This window comes from Tupaia chinensis, unplaced genomic scaffold (assembly GCF_000334495.1).
Source record: "Tupaia chinensis unplaced genomic scaffold, TupChi_1.0 Scaffold144382_1, whole genome shotgun sequence".
NCBI classification, from domain to species: Eukaryota; Metazoa; Chordata; class Mammalia; order Scandentia; family Tupaiidae; genus Tupaia; species Tupaia belangeri.
This window is the reverse complement of record NW_006204242.1, coordinates 178,552-191,399: the sequence shown is the minus strand read 5'-3', so window position 1 is coordinate 191,399 and position 12,848 is coordinate 178,552. Positions and strand designations below refer to the sequence as shown.

At 60.4% G+C, this 12,848-nt stretch overlaps 1 protein-coding gene across 1 annotated transcript in view; it reads left to right on the top strand.

Moving 5' to 3' along the window:
* Window positions 1-12,848, top strand: part of FLNA (filamin A) — a 22,791-nt gene that overhangs the window by 455 nt on the left and 9,488 nt on the right. Inside the window, exons 2-28 of the mRNA XM_027767677.1 lie at window positions 2,359-2,607; window positions 2,685-2,782; window positions 2,868-3,015; window positions 3,469-3,587; window positions 3,662-3,739; window positions 3,833-3,995; window positions 4,077-4,277; window positions 4,820-4,957; window positions 5,041-5,164; window positions 5,265-5,401; window positions 5,480-5,673; window positions 5,802-5,915; window positions 6,002-6,144; window positions 7,185-7,309; window positions 7,605-7,765; window positions 7,848-7,938; window positions 8,030-8,199; window positions 8,412-8,529; window positions 8,641-8,903; window positions 9,111-9,708; window positions 9,798-9,971; window positions 10,051-10,213; window positions 10,294-10,454; window positions 10,543-10,713; window positions 11,012-11,135; window positions 11,212-11,368; window positions 11,893-12,082. Coding sequence (XP_027623478.1) covers window positions 2,359-2,607; window positions 2,685-2,782; window positions 2,868-3,015; window positions 3,469-3,587; window positions 3,662-3,739; window positions 3,833-3,995; window positions 4,077-4,277; window positions 4,820-4,957; window positions 5,041-5,164; window positions 5,265-5,401; window positions 5,480-5,673; window positions 5,802-5,915; window positions 6,002-6,144; window positions 7,185-7,309; window positions 7,605-7,765; window positions 7,848-7,938; window positions 8,030-8,199; window positions 8,412-8,529; window positions 8,641-8,903; window positions 9,111-9,708; window positions 9,798-9,971; window positions 10,051-10,213; window positions 10,294-10,454; window positions 10,543-10,713; window positions 11,012-11,135; window positions 11,212-11,368; window positions 11,893-12,082 — 4,572 coding nt within the window. The remainder of the gene's footprint in view (window positions 1-2,358; window positions 2,608-2,684; window positions 2,783-2,867; window positions 3,016-3,468; window positions 3,588-3,661; window positions 3,740-3,832; window positions 3,996-4,076; window positions 4,278-4,819; window positions 4,958-5,040; window positions 5,165-5,264; window positions 5,402-5,479; window positions 5,674-5,801; window positions 5,916-6,001; window positions 6,145-7,184; window positions 7,310-7,604; window positions 7,766-7,847; window positions 7,939-8,029; window positions 8,200-8,411; window positions 8,530-8,640; window positions 8,904-9,110; window positions 9,709-9,797; window positions 9,972-10,050; window positions 10,214-10,293; window positions 10,455-10,542; window positions 10,714-11,011; window positions 11,136-11,211; window positions 11,369-11,892; window positions 12,083-12,848) is intronic.

Here is a 12,848-nt window from a genome sequence, read left to right as displayed (position 1 = left end):
CCCGGGTGGCCCGCCTCCGCGCGGGCCTCGAGAACAAAGGCGCGCGGGCTGGGTGACCGGCCGGGCGTGCGAACCGCTACGTGCTCCCGCCCACTGCGCCCCGGCTGGCCCCAGCCCAGGCTGAGCTCACATCCTCTGCAGGCCGCGCCCCCACCGCTGCGCTCGCAGGGAGAGGGCCTGGGGGGGCAGGCACTGGGCAACTCTTGGCCCTGTGCCCTGTACCCATCCCCGAGAGGGGGCGGCCCGGGCTTTCCGCTACAAGCAGTTTAGAGAGGGCCCTCTGGCCTTCAGGTACCCTGTGATCCCATTGTCTAGGGGGTCTCGCCTTCTGTCCTTGGAAGATAGCCCCCCTCCCCCACTGGGGATGGCTCAGATATTCCTTAGGGACCTGGGGGCCAGACGGAAGCATAGCTAGCAAAGCCGCAGCACCCAAGGCAATTTGGGTGTCCTTTAGTGAGTGGACTCGGCTCATAATCTACTTGGACGGGGGTTTGGTCGGTCCTCTTGGGCCAAGACTCTTGCCTCCACGGAGACATAGTTCTTCTGCACACGGAGGGCAGAAGGTGGCTGGAAGGTGCCCCAGTATGCATGGGGTTCCTGGCAGCTCTGTGTCCGCGTCACTGGACAGGAGAGGCTGGCACTGACCAAGCCAGGTCTGCAGCAGCATCCTGGGCCCTTCTGGAGATGGGGGCTGCTTGGGGACAGGCACCAGAAATGGCGACTTGGGTATGTGGACCAAGGAGAGAAGAGGAGATGAACATTTCCTTGAGAATTGAAAAGGGCCTTCCAGATACCCTGACTCCTTGGAATGGTCAGTGCTGAGCCCATGAAAGTGAGGAGGCCTAGAGCCAAGGATCTTTCTTTGGAATGCCTGTTGGGGTGGAGGCCCACTCCTCAGTCCTAGTCTCAGTCTAGCCAAGCTGAGTCATCTCTGAGTTCTGAGGGGGGGGGCAACCGGATGTGGGGAGGCGGGCCACACCCCAGCTCTTTGGGGGGGGTCTCCTCCCTTCTCCCCCTCCTTGTGAGCTGGCTAGAGCAGGCCTAGTTCCCAGAGCTTTGCCATATAAGGCAAAAAAATGTTGGAAAGCAGCAGTGATTAGGGGAGGGAGGGGGCTGGCTGGCCCAGGGCTGGGGAAATTCAGCCAGGCTAGTCTAGTAGCTGGGGGCCCTGGTCCTTCCCTTTTAGAGGAGGGTGGGGATGAACTCCGGGGGCGGGCAACCCTTCTTTCCGGGCTGGTGGGCCTGGCCGTGCTTCACCCCTTGTAGGTCCCTGATGGCTCCCCGAGGGCTCCTGTGCTGGCCCAGAACTGGCAGAAGCCCGAAGGGACTGGATGCCTTCTGTCTCCCTCCAGTCATCTGGTTATGGGTGAAAGGCAGCAGGGCAAGTGAGGCCAGGACCAAGCTGTCAGGCACAATGTGGTGGGATGGACCCTTCCATGGCATCTACTCCCTTCTCACAGGCCCACCCTGCAGTTGAATTTTCTCTGAGTTTGGGGGAGGCCAGCAGAGTTTCCAAAGATGAGCTTGTAAAAAGCCTACTCTACCCTAAGCCATCCCCTTGATGAGGCTGAGAGCCAGAGGAGGCCCTGGGTGGGGCCCAGAGAGCAGAGGGGTTGCCATGGTTACATGGGGTGCAGGGTGCCCGCCCTAACCACTTCCCCTGTGGTGAGCATGGTGGCCGCCTGAGGCCCGTTAGGTGGCAAGTAGGGCAGGCAATGGGTGGTGGCCAAGCAGGCCCTGCTGAGACAGCCAGACCTGGGACCCCACCCAGAGCCTATGCCACCCGAGCTTACTCCCTAGCAGGCCTGGATCCCACCCTCTTCCAGCTGGGCCAGGGGTCCCCACTATGTTCTGCCCATCACCCCAGCAGTTCCTGACTGGCCCCAGTGAGTCAAAGCCATGTGGTCTGACTGCTGTCTCCCTTGGGTTCCCAGTGCCTCCCTGGAGCTGGGCTGAGCTCTGGCTCTGTGGGAAGTGGGGCAGGCTGGGGCTTACACCCCTTCTCCCAAAGGGCCCTTGCCCAACACCCCCACTTCCCCTACTTGTGCCCTCCAGCACCCTGGTGTAGCAATTTCCCAACCACTATGCACCCCTGGGTGCCTCTTCCTCAGCCCAGCCCAGTTAGAGGTCAGGGGACCTGGCTTCCAGCTAGCTGGGCCCCCAGAGACCCCTGGAGACGAAGTTGCCCAGCATCAATCCCAATATCAATGTGTGGGGGAGTTCCTCCCAAGGTCTCCCCTGGGCTCCCTCAGTGCAATGTGTGGTCATCGTGTGTCTCCTCCACAAGTTGTCTTTACCTCTGGGCACCCCAGGCCCTCCTGTCTGGCCCCTCTTCCATGGCCCCCTTTGCCTCAACAGACAGCAAGGCCATTGTGGACGGAAACCTGAAGCTGATTCTGGGCCTCATCTGGACCCTGATCCTGCACTACTCCATCTCCATGCCCATGTGGGACGAGGAGGAGGATGAGGAGGCCAAGAAGCAGACACCTAAGCAGCGGCTGCTGGGCTGGATCCAGAACAAGCTTCCACAGCTGCCTATCACCAACTTCAGCCGGGACTGGCAGAGTGGCCGGGCTCTGGGTGCCCTGGTTGATAGCTGTGCCCCAGGTGAGGGGATGCAGGAGTGGGAGGGCTGGGGCTGGGTGTCCTAGAGCCTGTGACTCACAGCCTTCTGTGTGTCACAGGCCTGTGTCCCGACTGGGACTCTTGGGACGCCAGCAAGCCCGTCAACAACGCCCGGGAAGCCATGCAGCAGGCCGACGACTGGCTGGGCATCCCTCAGGTAGACCCCGGCCTGCCCCTGGCTGTTAGACTGGGCTTGCAGTGGGGAGAGGCCTGAAGTGGCCTGTGTCTCCTGCTTGTAACAGGTGATCACCCCTGAGGAGATCGTGGACCCCAATGTGGATGAACACTCTGTCATGACCTACCTGTCCCAGTTTCCCAAGGCCAAGCTGAAGCCAGGGGCTCCCCTTCGGCCCAAACTGAATCCAAAGAAAGCCCGAGCCTATGGGCCAGGTGAGGGAGGGCTTGGGTCTCTTGGTGGCTAGGTGATCACATGCCAGCAGAGGCAGGGCTGGTTGAAACTGGCCCCCTGTGTACATAAGAGACTGCTGGTAAGTCCCTCAGGTCCCAGAAGCCTGTGGTGGCATGTCAGGCAGGGGAGGAGAGTGGTGTGGACCTGACAAGCTTCGCTGGAAATGGAGATGAACCAGCTCCCAGGATCACCTAGGAGCAAAGGGTTGGGCAACCACACCAGCTCAGCAAACCTGAGCCTTCCAGAAAACAGGCTCGGACCTGTCCCAGCAGTAGGAGCCCAGCTGGGTCCTGAGGCCAGGCTCAGTGGGCTGAAGTTTACACTGCACGTGCTCGCCTAGGCCCCAGCCCAGGCCCCAGCATGCCTGACTGTGCCAGAAGGGCAGGGGTTGTGTTCCTAACCCCTGGTCCTTGGCTTACTCACCTTCTCACCAGGCATTGAGCCCATGGGTAACATGGTGAAGAAGCGGGCAGAATTCACCGTGGAGACCAGGAGTGCCGGCCAGGGAGAGGTGCTGGTGTACGTGGAGGACCCAGCTGGACACCAGGAGGAGGTAGGATACTCACTGGCAGGGTGCACTGCAGCACCCCCTTTTGTCAGGTTGCTCACAGCTGCTTCTCACCACAGGCAAAGGTGACCGCCAATAATGACAAGAACCGTACCTTCTCTGTATGGTATATTCCCGAGGTGACAGGGACTCATAAGGTGAGCCTTGGGCTAGTAGGGGGAAGCAGGTGGCTCTGGCTGGTGGCAGGAGGCACCAACCCCATATTCATGGCCTGCCTCTCCTGGGGACAGGTCACTGTACTCTTTGCTGGCCAACATATTGCCAAGAGCCCCTTTGAGGTGTACGTAGACAAATCCCAGGGTGACGCCAGCAAAGTGACTGCCCAGGGCCCTGGCTTGGAGCCCAGCGGCAACATTGCCAATAAGACGACCTACTTTGAGATCTTCACAGCAGGTAAGGGTGCCCGGCCGGCTGCACTGGGGCAGGGTGGGGTGCATGCTGGGGCCTGGAGACTGAGCTGGTACCTCATGGCAGGAGCTGGCACGGGTGAGGTGGAAGTTGTGATCCAGGACCCTGCAGGACAGAAGGGCACTGTGGAGCCTCAGTTGGAGGCCCGGGGAGACAGCACGTATCGCTGCAGCTACCAGCCCACCATGGAGGGTGTCCACACAGTGCACGTCACCTTCGCTGGAGTGCCCATCCCTCGTAGCCCCTACAGTGTCACTGTCGGCCAAGGTAGGCCCAGCCCTGGCCACCCACTTCCGCCCAGGGCACTGCAGATGGGAGGGGGAGCTCGGCCCTGCCCCACATTACCCGGGCATCCTGGCTTGTGAGCTTCCACTGTTTGGGCACGCACTGTCTCTTCTCCCCGGCTGGGGCCCTTCCTCCTCCTCTTCTCGCTCTCCATCTCTTTCCTCTCCATGCTTTCACCTTCGGAAGTTTTTCCAGCTGTCTAGAAACCTGCTGTTCTGCTCTGCCTGCAGGGTCAACGGTACTTGGATCCACCTTGCCTAGACGGGGCGTGGGGGGAGCAGCGGGCCAGGCGGGGGCCTGTGGGCTGATTTTGGCTAGGAGGGAGGAGGCTGGCCATGTCCTGGCCTGGCTGCAGGTCCTGGGGGTCATAGTCCTGTCCAGTTCTTTTTGCATGTCCCTTGCTAGTCATTGAGCCAAGCTGTGAGGGACCCTATGATCCCAACAGTCTGGCCTTATGGGAGGCAAGAGATGGGGCAGACATCTAGCCTCAGCTCCCAGCAACTCACTTGCCCCTCTTCTCATAGCCTGCAATCCAGGTGCCTGCCGGGCTGTTGGCCGGGGCCTGCAGCCCAAAGGCGTGCGGGTGAAGGAGACAGCAGACTTCAAAGTATACACCAAGGGTGCTGGCAGTGGAGAGCTGAAGGTCACCGTGAAGGGCCCCAGTGAGTTGGGTCAGGGCCAGGTGGGGAGGTGGCAGCCCCCAGGGCTGCTGCGGGCAGGCCTGAGGCCCTTCTTGTCTTGGCAGAGGGTGAGGAGCGTGTGAAGCAGAAGGACCTGGGGGATGGTGTGTATGGCTTCGAGTACTACCCCATGGTTCCTGGCACGTACACTGTCACTATCACGTGGGGCGGCCAGAACATCGGGCGCAGGTGAGGCCCCAGCACACTCTCCTTGCTTGGCGGTGGGCACGTTTCATGGCCTCCTCCTTCTGGGCTACCCTTAGCACTCCCCTGGCTCTCCCATTCACAGTCCCTTCGAGGTGAAGGTGGGCACTGAGTGTGGCAATCAGAAGGTGCGGGCCTGGGGCCCTGGATTGGAGGGCGGTGTCGTTGGCAAGTCAGCAGACTTTGTGGTCGAGGCCATTGGGGACGACGTGGGCACCCTTGGTAAGTAGAGGTTGCCGTGTGGGTGCCTGAGGGCCAGGGTGGCTCCAGGGTGCTGATAGGACTGGTGGCTATCGCCAGGCTTCTCGGTGGAGGGCCCATCCCAGGCCAAGATCGAATGTGATGACAAGGGTGATGGCTCCTGTGACGTGCGCTACTGGCCCCAGGAGGCTGGCGAGTATGCTGTCCATGTGTTGTGCAACAGCGAAGACATCCGCCTCAGCCCCTTCATGGCTGACATCCGTGACGCGCCCCAGGACTTCTACCCGGACAGGGTCAGTCTTGGCCTCCTTCTGCTTGAGAGCCCTTCCTGCCAGTGCTCCTGCTACCCTGTGTCCCTGGCCGGCTTATGGCTGTGGTGGGCAATGCTTGGTGCCCTGAAACATGGGTGGTCTCCCACCAGGTGAAGGCACGTGGGCCCGGATTGGAGAAGACAGGCGTAGCTGTCAACAAGCCGGCAGAGTTCACGGTGGATGCCAAACATGGCGGGAAGGCCCCGCTCCGTGTCCAAGTGCAGGTGGGGTAGTCGCCTGTGATGGAGGCAGGGTGGGCAGGGGGGCAGGCCCAGGCCCTGACTGCCGGCCCCCTGTCTTCACCTTGTAGGACAATGAGGGCTGCCCTGTGGAGGCGTCCGTCAAGGACAACGGCAACGGTACTTACAGCTGCTCCTATGTGCCCCGGAAGCCGGTGAAGCACACAGCCACAGTGTCCTGGGGTGGCGTCAGCATCCCCAACAGCCCCTTTCGGCTGAGCCACCACCACAGACCTTTAGCACAGCTCTCTAGAGCCCCTGCTTCATTTTTATGTGCTTTTCTTGTTTCAGTGATAAACATGTATGTGAGAGAGATTGAGAGACACACACCTCTTAACAGTCTTTTAAATTTATTTAATTTTTAAGACAGATTTTTGCTATAGGGCGCCCACATGTACTCATCAGAGACACAGAGAGAGACAAAGTGACAGAAAGCAAGAAATGTCCTCCCAAGGGGGATGGCCACGCCACAGTCCCTTCTCCATTCTCTTCTTGGGATTTTAGGCATGCACATACATGTGCCCAGTGTGTGTCTCAAGCCATGAGGTCTAGGACTTGAACCACTCAGTTGGATAGGGAAGCCAATGCCTTAACCACCATGCCACTGGCTGACTTGTAGCTAGGCCTGTCATAGTGACAGTTCACATGCCACACAGCTCACCCATTCCAAGCAGACAACTCTGGTTCTCAGCACATCCGCAGAACTGTCATCCCCAAGAGGAGCTCCCTGCCCAGCCTGGCAGTCACCCTTGTGTCCACGTGTTCTCAGTACTGCATTCCTGTTGTACAGTTCATGTGCTTTTATTTCTAGTTGGGGTAGCATATGCGTGTGCACACAAAGGGGTCAACCCCAACACACTGCCCTAGCCCCTGCCCTAGCCCTCCAGCCTCGCAGGGCCATCCACCCTGGGCACATGTACACGCCTGTGCCCTGGGCGGAGGAGCTGCCCTGTGGTCGGCATGCAGCTTCTGGCACTACAGTCCAACTGCACAGAGGCTAGGCCTCTACTATGACTTGATGACATTCTGTTGTCTGGATGGATCATGTTTTGTCTGTTCATCCATTTTGCTGGTAGATATCTGGGTTGTCCCTAACCTTGAGGCTGGTGTGAATTGTGCTGTGCTTCGGAGTTGGTTGTGTGGTCACTCTTCCCAAGCTGGCAACGCCATTCGCATGTCTGCCAGTGGTGGCTGAGGGAGCCTCTGCCTCTCCCCAGGCTGGTCATGTCCTTTTGCTTGGCCCTATGCCCTGCAGGTGAATGTGGGAGCTGGCAGCCACCCAAACAAAGTCAAAGTGTATGGGCCAGGAGTAGCCAAGACAGGACTCAAGGCGCATGAGCCCACCTACTTCACGGTAGACTGCACAGAGGCCGGCCAGGGTAAGGCCTGGCTGTGGGCAGCATGGCGGGTAGTGGGGTGCCCCCACACCCACGAGGTTCCAGCCTGGGCTCTTCCCCACCTCAGGGGATGTCAGCATTGGCATCAAGTGTGCCCCAGGAGTGGTGGGCCCAGCTGAGGCTGATATCGACTTCGACATCATCCGCAATGACAATGACACCTTCACAGTCAAGTACACACCCCGTGGGGCTGGCAGGCTGGGCTGGGGGCGGCATGGCGGGTAGTGGGGTTCCCCCACACCCACGAGGTTCCAGCCTGGGCTCTTCCCCACCTCAGGGGATGTCAGCATTGGCATCAAGTGTGCCCCAGGAGTGGTGGGCCCAGCTGAGGCTGATATCGACTTCGACATCATCCGCAATGACAATGACACCTTCACAGTCAAGTACACACCCCGTGGGGCTGGCAGCTATACCATCATGGTCCTCTTCGCTGACCAGGTGGGTTGCTGCTCCTGGCCCCTAAGACCGCTGTGTGTTAGGTGCTGTTCTCCTCTCAACCCTCTCCTTCCACCACGCATAGGCCACACCCACCAGCCCCATCCGGGTCAAGGTGGAGCCCTCCCATGACGCCAGCAAGGTGAAAGCCGAGGGCCCTGGCCTCAGTCGCACCGGTGAGGACAAGTACCCTGTGGGAGGTCTGGGGGGTATCCCAAGAGGGGTTCTTGAGCCAAACTGTCCCTAATGGTCACCTTATCTCCTCAGGTATCGAGCTTGGCAAGCCCACCCACTTCACGGTCAATGCCAAGGCTGCTGGCAAAGGCAAGCTGGATGTCCAGTTCTCAGGGCTAGCCAAGGGGGATGCGGTACGAGACGTGGACATCATCGACCACCATGATAACACCTACACGGTCAAGTACACTCCTGTGCAGCAGGTAGCCATCTTGGACCCTGTGGCCACAGCCCTCCTCCACAGTGCACTAGTCCGTGGACCTATTGGCAGGGCGTGCTGGGTGGGCTGCTCCAGGGGGCCTCTGGTACACACTTATTTCTGGGTGGGGGATGGGGAGCCCATGTGGGACAGCTGGAGACCAAGGAGACCAGGGGCCTTACCCATGACACCCCTGCCCTTCCATTTCCCGCCCAGGGCCCAGTAGGTGTCAGTGTCACTTATGGAGGGGATCCCATCCCGAAGAGCCCTTTCTCAGTGGGAGTGTCTCCAAGTCTGGACCTCAGCAAGATCAAGGTGTCTGGCCTAGGAGAGAGTAAGTAGCTAGGGCCCTTGTCACAGTCACTGAGAACCCGGTAGCCTGAGACTCACAAGGGGCTGCCTGAGCATGGTTTTAGTTTTCTTCCTCTTTTCATCATCTCAACAGAGGTAGATGTTGGCAAAGACCAGGAGTTCACGGTCAAGTCAAAGGGCGCCGGTGGCCAAGGCAAAGTGGCGTCCAAGATCATGGGTCCCTCGGGCAATGCAGTGCCCTGCAAGGTGGAGCCAGGCCTGGGCAGTGACAACAGTGTGGTGCGCTTTGTGCCCCGCGAAGAGGGGCCCTATGAGGTGGAGGTGACCTACGATGGCGTACCTGTGCCTGGTAGCCCCTTTCCTCTGGAAGCCGTGGCCCCCACTAAGCCTGGCAAGGTGACTAGGAGATGGGGGTTCTGCAGGTGGAGCCCAAAGTGCTCTCCTTGGAACTGACGGAGGGTCTAGCTGGTAGGCAGCCTGGTCCTACCTCTGTGGTGGGGGTGGGAAGTAAGAGCCAGAGGAGGTGCATGAGGGCTGGGCTGGAGGTCTGGGGTCAGGCAGGTAGCTGGATCTTGGCTCCTGATTCCAACACTCTCTCCTCAGGTAAAGGCTTTTGGGCCAGGCCTGCAGGGAGGCAGTGCAGGCTCCCCTGCCCGCTTCACCATCGACACCAAGGGCGCTGGCACAGGTGGCCTGGGTCTGACGGTGGAGGGCCCCTGCGAAGCACAGCTCGAGTGTCTAGACAATGGGGATGGCACCTGCTCTGTGTCCTACGTGCCCACTGAGCCTGGGGACTACAACATCAACATCCTATTTGCAGACACCCACATCCCTGGCTCCCCATTCAAGGCCCATGTGGTTCCCTGCTTTGATGCATCCAAGGTCAAGTGCTCAGGCCCTGGGTTAGAGCGGGCCACTGCAGGCGAGGTGGGTCAGTTCCAGGTGGACTGTTCAAGTGCAGGCAACGCAGAGCTAACCATTGAGATCTGCTCTGAGGCTGGGCTGCCAGCCGAGGTGTACATCCAGGACCACGGTGACGGCACACACACCATCACCTACGTTCCCCTCTGCCCTGGAGCCTACACGGTCACCATCAAGTATGGTGGCCAGCCTGTGCCCAACTTCCCCAGCAAGCTGCAGGTGGAACCTGCGGTAGACACCTCCGGCGTCCAGTGCTACGGGCCTGGCATTGAGGGTCAAGGTGAGGGCCCTGCCCAGAGGGCCATGAGAGAGGGTGCGGGCAGCTAGGGTCCCCAGAGCCCCACGCCTTCTCCCTGTGTCCTTCTGCAGGTGTCTTCCGGGAAGCCACCACTGAGTTCAATGTGGACGCCCGGGCTCTGACTCAGACCGGAGGGCCACATGTAAAGGCTCGTGTGGCCAACCCCTCAGGCAACCTGACTGAGACCTATGTGCAGGACTGTGGTGATGGCACGTACAAAGTGGAGTACACGCCATATGAAGAGGGTGCGTGCTGGGGCTCCTTGGGCCACCAGGCAGGGGCAGAGGGCAGGCGGACTCCTCCTGACCTACCTGCCCTCCCCAGGACTGCACTCGGTGGATGTGACCTACGATGGTAGCCCTGTGCCCAGCAGCCCTTTCCAGGTGCCCGTGACTGAGGGCTGTGACCCCTCCCGGGTGCGTGTCCATGGGCCAGGCATCCAAAGTGGCACCACCAACAAGCCCAACAAGTTTACTGTGGAGACCAGGTGAGCAAGCTGCTAGGGCAGCAGGGGTGGGTGATAGGCCCAGGAGCCCCAGGACATGACAGGCTGTCCGTTTGGACCAGGGGAGCTGGCACAGGGGGCCTGGGCCTGGCTGTCGAGGGCCCCTCCGAGGCCAAGATGTCCTGCATGGATAACAAGGACGGCAGCTGTTCAGTCGAGTACATACCCTATGAGGCCGGCACCTACAGCCTTAATGTCACCTATGGGGGCCATCAGGTGCCAGGTGAGGCGGCGGCCAGGGCGGAGCTGGGAGTGCCCATTCCACCCTACTCTGTCTTATGCAGCTATCATTCCTCTGCCCCAACCCCCAGGCAGTCCCTTCAAGGTCCCTGTGCACGATGTGACAGACGCATCCAAGGTCAAGTGCTCTGGGCCTGGTCTGAGCCCAGGCATGGTCCGTGCCAACCTCCCTCAGTCCTTCCAGGTGGATACAAGCAAGGCTGGTGTGGCTCCGCTGCAGGTCAAAGTGCAGGGGCCCAAAGGTGAGTGTTGGCACACTGGGCAAAACAGAGGCCGGGCACAAGTCAGCTGGTAGAGGGCCCCAGTGGCAGTAGAGCCAATAGGAGAGCGCAAAGCAGTGGAATGAACAGGACTTGGCTACCGAGCAGAAGTGACAGGTGGGAGGGAGGCTTAGGGCGGTGACTGGAGATAGGCAGGTGAGGACAGAGCCAGGCACAGGCCTGGACTGAGGCCTGGCTGTCTGGGGTGGTGGGGCTAAGGTGGGTGTGGTGTAGAGGCCCACGGGGCTGGCTGAGGCTCTGTTCTTGGGCCTGGGGCCAGGCCTAGTGGAGCCAGTGGACGTGGTGGACAATGCCGATGGCACCCAGACCGTCAACTACGTGCCCAGCCGAGAGGGTCCTTACAGCATCTCAGTGCTGTACGGAGATGAAGAGGTGCCTCGGAGGTAAGAGGCAGGGCCCAAGCCTTGGAGGGGGACCCAGGCTGGGTTCTGAAGCACTCACAGCAGCCTGGTCCCACAGCCCCTTCAAGGTCAAGGTGCTACCTACACATGATGCCAGCAAAGTGAAGGCCAGCGGTCCTGGGCTCAACACCACTGGTGTGCCTGCCAGCCTACCCGTGGAGTTCACCATTGATGCAAAGGATGCCGGGGAGGGCCTGCTGGCTGTCCAGATCACAGTGAGCAACCCCACCCCTCCTTCCCCAGATGGACTGCAGCTCCGGCCATGGGGAGGGCAGGGGAAGGCCTGGGTGCTGCAGGTGGGGTGGGCAGGCAGGCCAGTGGGTTTCCAGTGCCCCACCTGTAGTCTGCCAAGCCTGTGACTACCTTAGGATGATGGTGACAGGCACAGGCTTCCCTGAGCCCACATTGCTGACCAAAGCCCCAGTGCCTCAGCCTCCCCAGCTGTGACACCCTGCTGGGCTCATGCAAGGACAAGACCCTGAGGTCTTCAGGCAAGCTTCTTCTAGTGCTGGGGCAGATCCTGGGAGCACTGAGTATAAAGAGACTCCATTCTGAATTCTGCCCATGGAGAAATGAAGGATAATGCTGGGTGCCAGCAGCTGTTGTGGGCCGTGGCGGTTGAGAGGCCCAGAGACTTGCCGCAGCAGTGGTACTTGCCACTCCTTGGGGAAGACCTTGAGGCAGGCCTAGGCCTAGCATGGCCTAGACCGGCCATCTCCTGTGTGCCCTAACCACACAGGACCCTGAAGGCAAGCCCAAGAAGACACACATTCAGGACAACCACGACGGCACATACACAGTGGCCTATGTGCCAGATGTAACAGGTCGCTACACCATCCTCATCAAGTATGGCGGTGACGAGATCCCCTTCTCACCATACCGTGTCCGGGCTGTGCCCACTGGGGATGCCAGCAAGTGCACGGTGACAGGTGAGTCAGCCTGCCAGTGGCCACTGCGGCGCTCAGCACGGGGCTCAGGTGTGCCTGTGTGCAAGGGCTCGCTGCTCGGGGCGGCGTGTGGGCGTGGGGGCCACCCCTCGAGTGACTTACCTGACCTTTCTCCTTGCTCTCTGCCCTCTCACCTCAGTGTCAATCGGAGGTCACGGGCTAGGGAAGCTGCTTGCTGGGGCCATTCCCAATGCCCCTCCTGCCCAGAGGGGCAGCTTCCTCTCCTCTGCAGTGCTAATTCCCAGGACAGTTCCAGCTGCAGCTCTAGGCAGGGACAGAGTGGGGGGGCTGCGTGAGAGGCCATGGGTTGGAGGGTTAGGGCCCATGGAGACTTCCAGAGTGAAGAATGAACTCTCCAGCCCTTCCCTTCCCCGGGACATCGTTTACCCTTCTGAGAACTTGGGTTGCAGCTGAGAGCTTTGGGGTGAGGTGTGTCCTGAGAGGCACCCCACTGGGGACTTGGGGTCTGGGGATCTTGGCACCCTTCCTCCTTGTGAGGGCTCCTGCATGGCTAAGGGGACAAAAGGGCTCCCCAACTCAGTGGGAGTCCTCAGCCCTGGCCAGACCCCCAGATCCCATCCCCACCCCCAGGGTCCTCTGCATCCTGGGTTGGGGGGTGCATGAGCGGGCGGGGCTGGCTGGCGGTGCGGTAGCACCAGTGTCAATTGCTTGGGCGGCCAGCATGGCGGGGCCTGGCCCAGCCGCAGAGGCCCCAAGTGCACTGTGGGCCATCTCCCTTCCCCCCTTC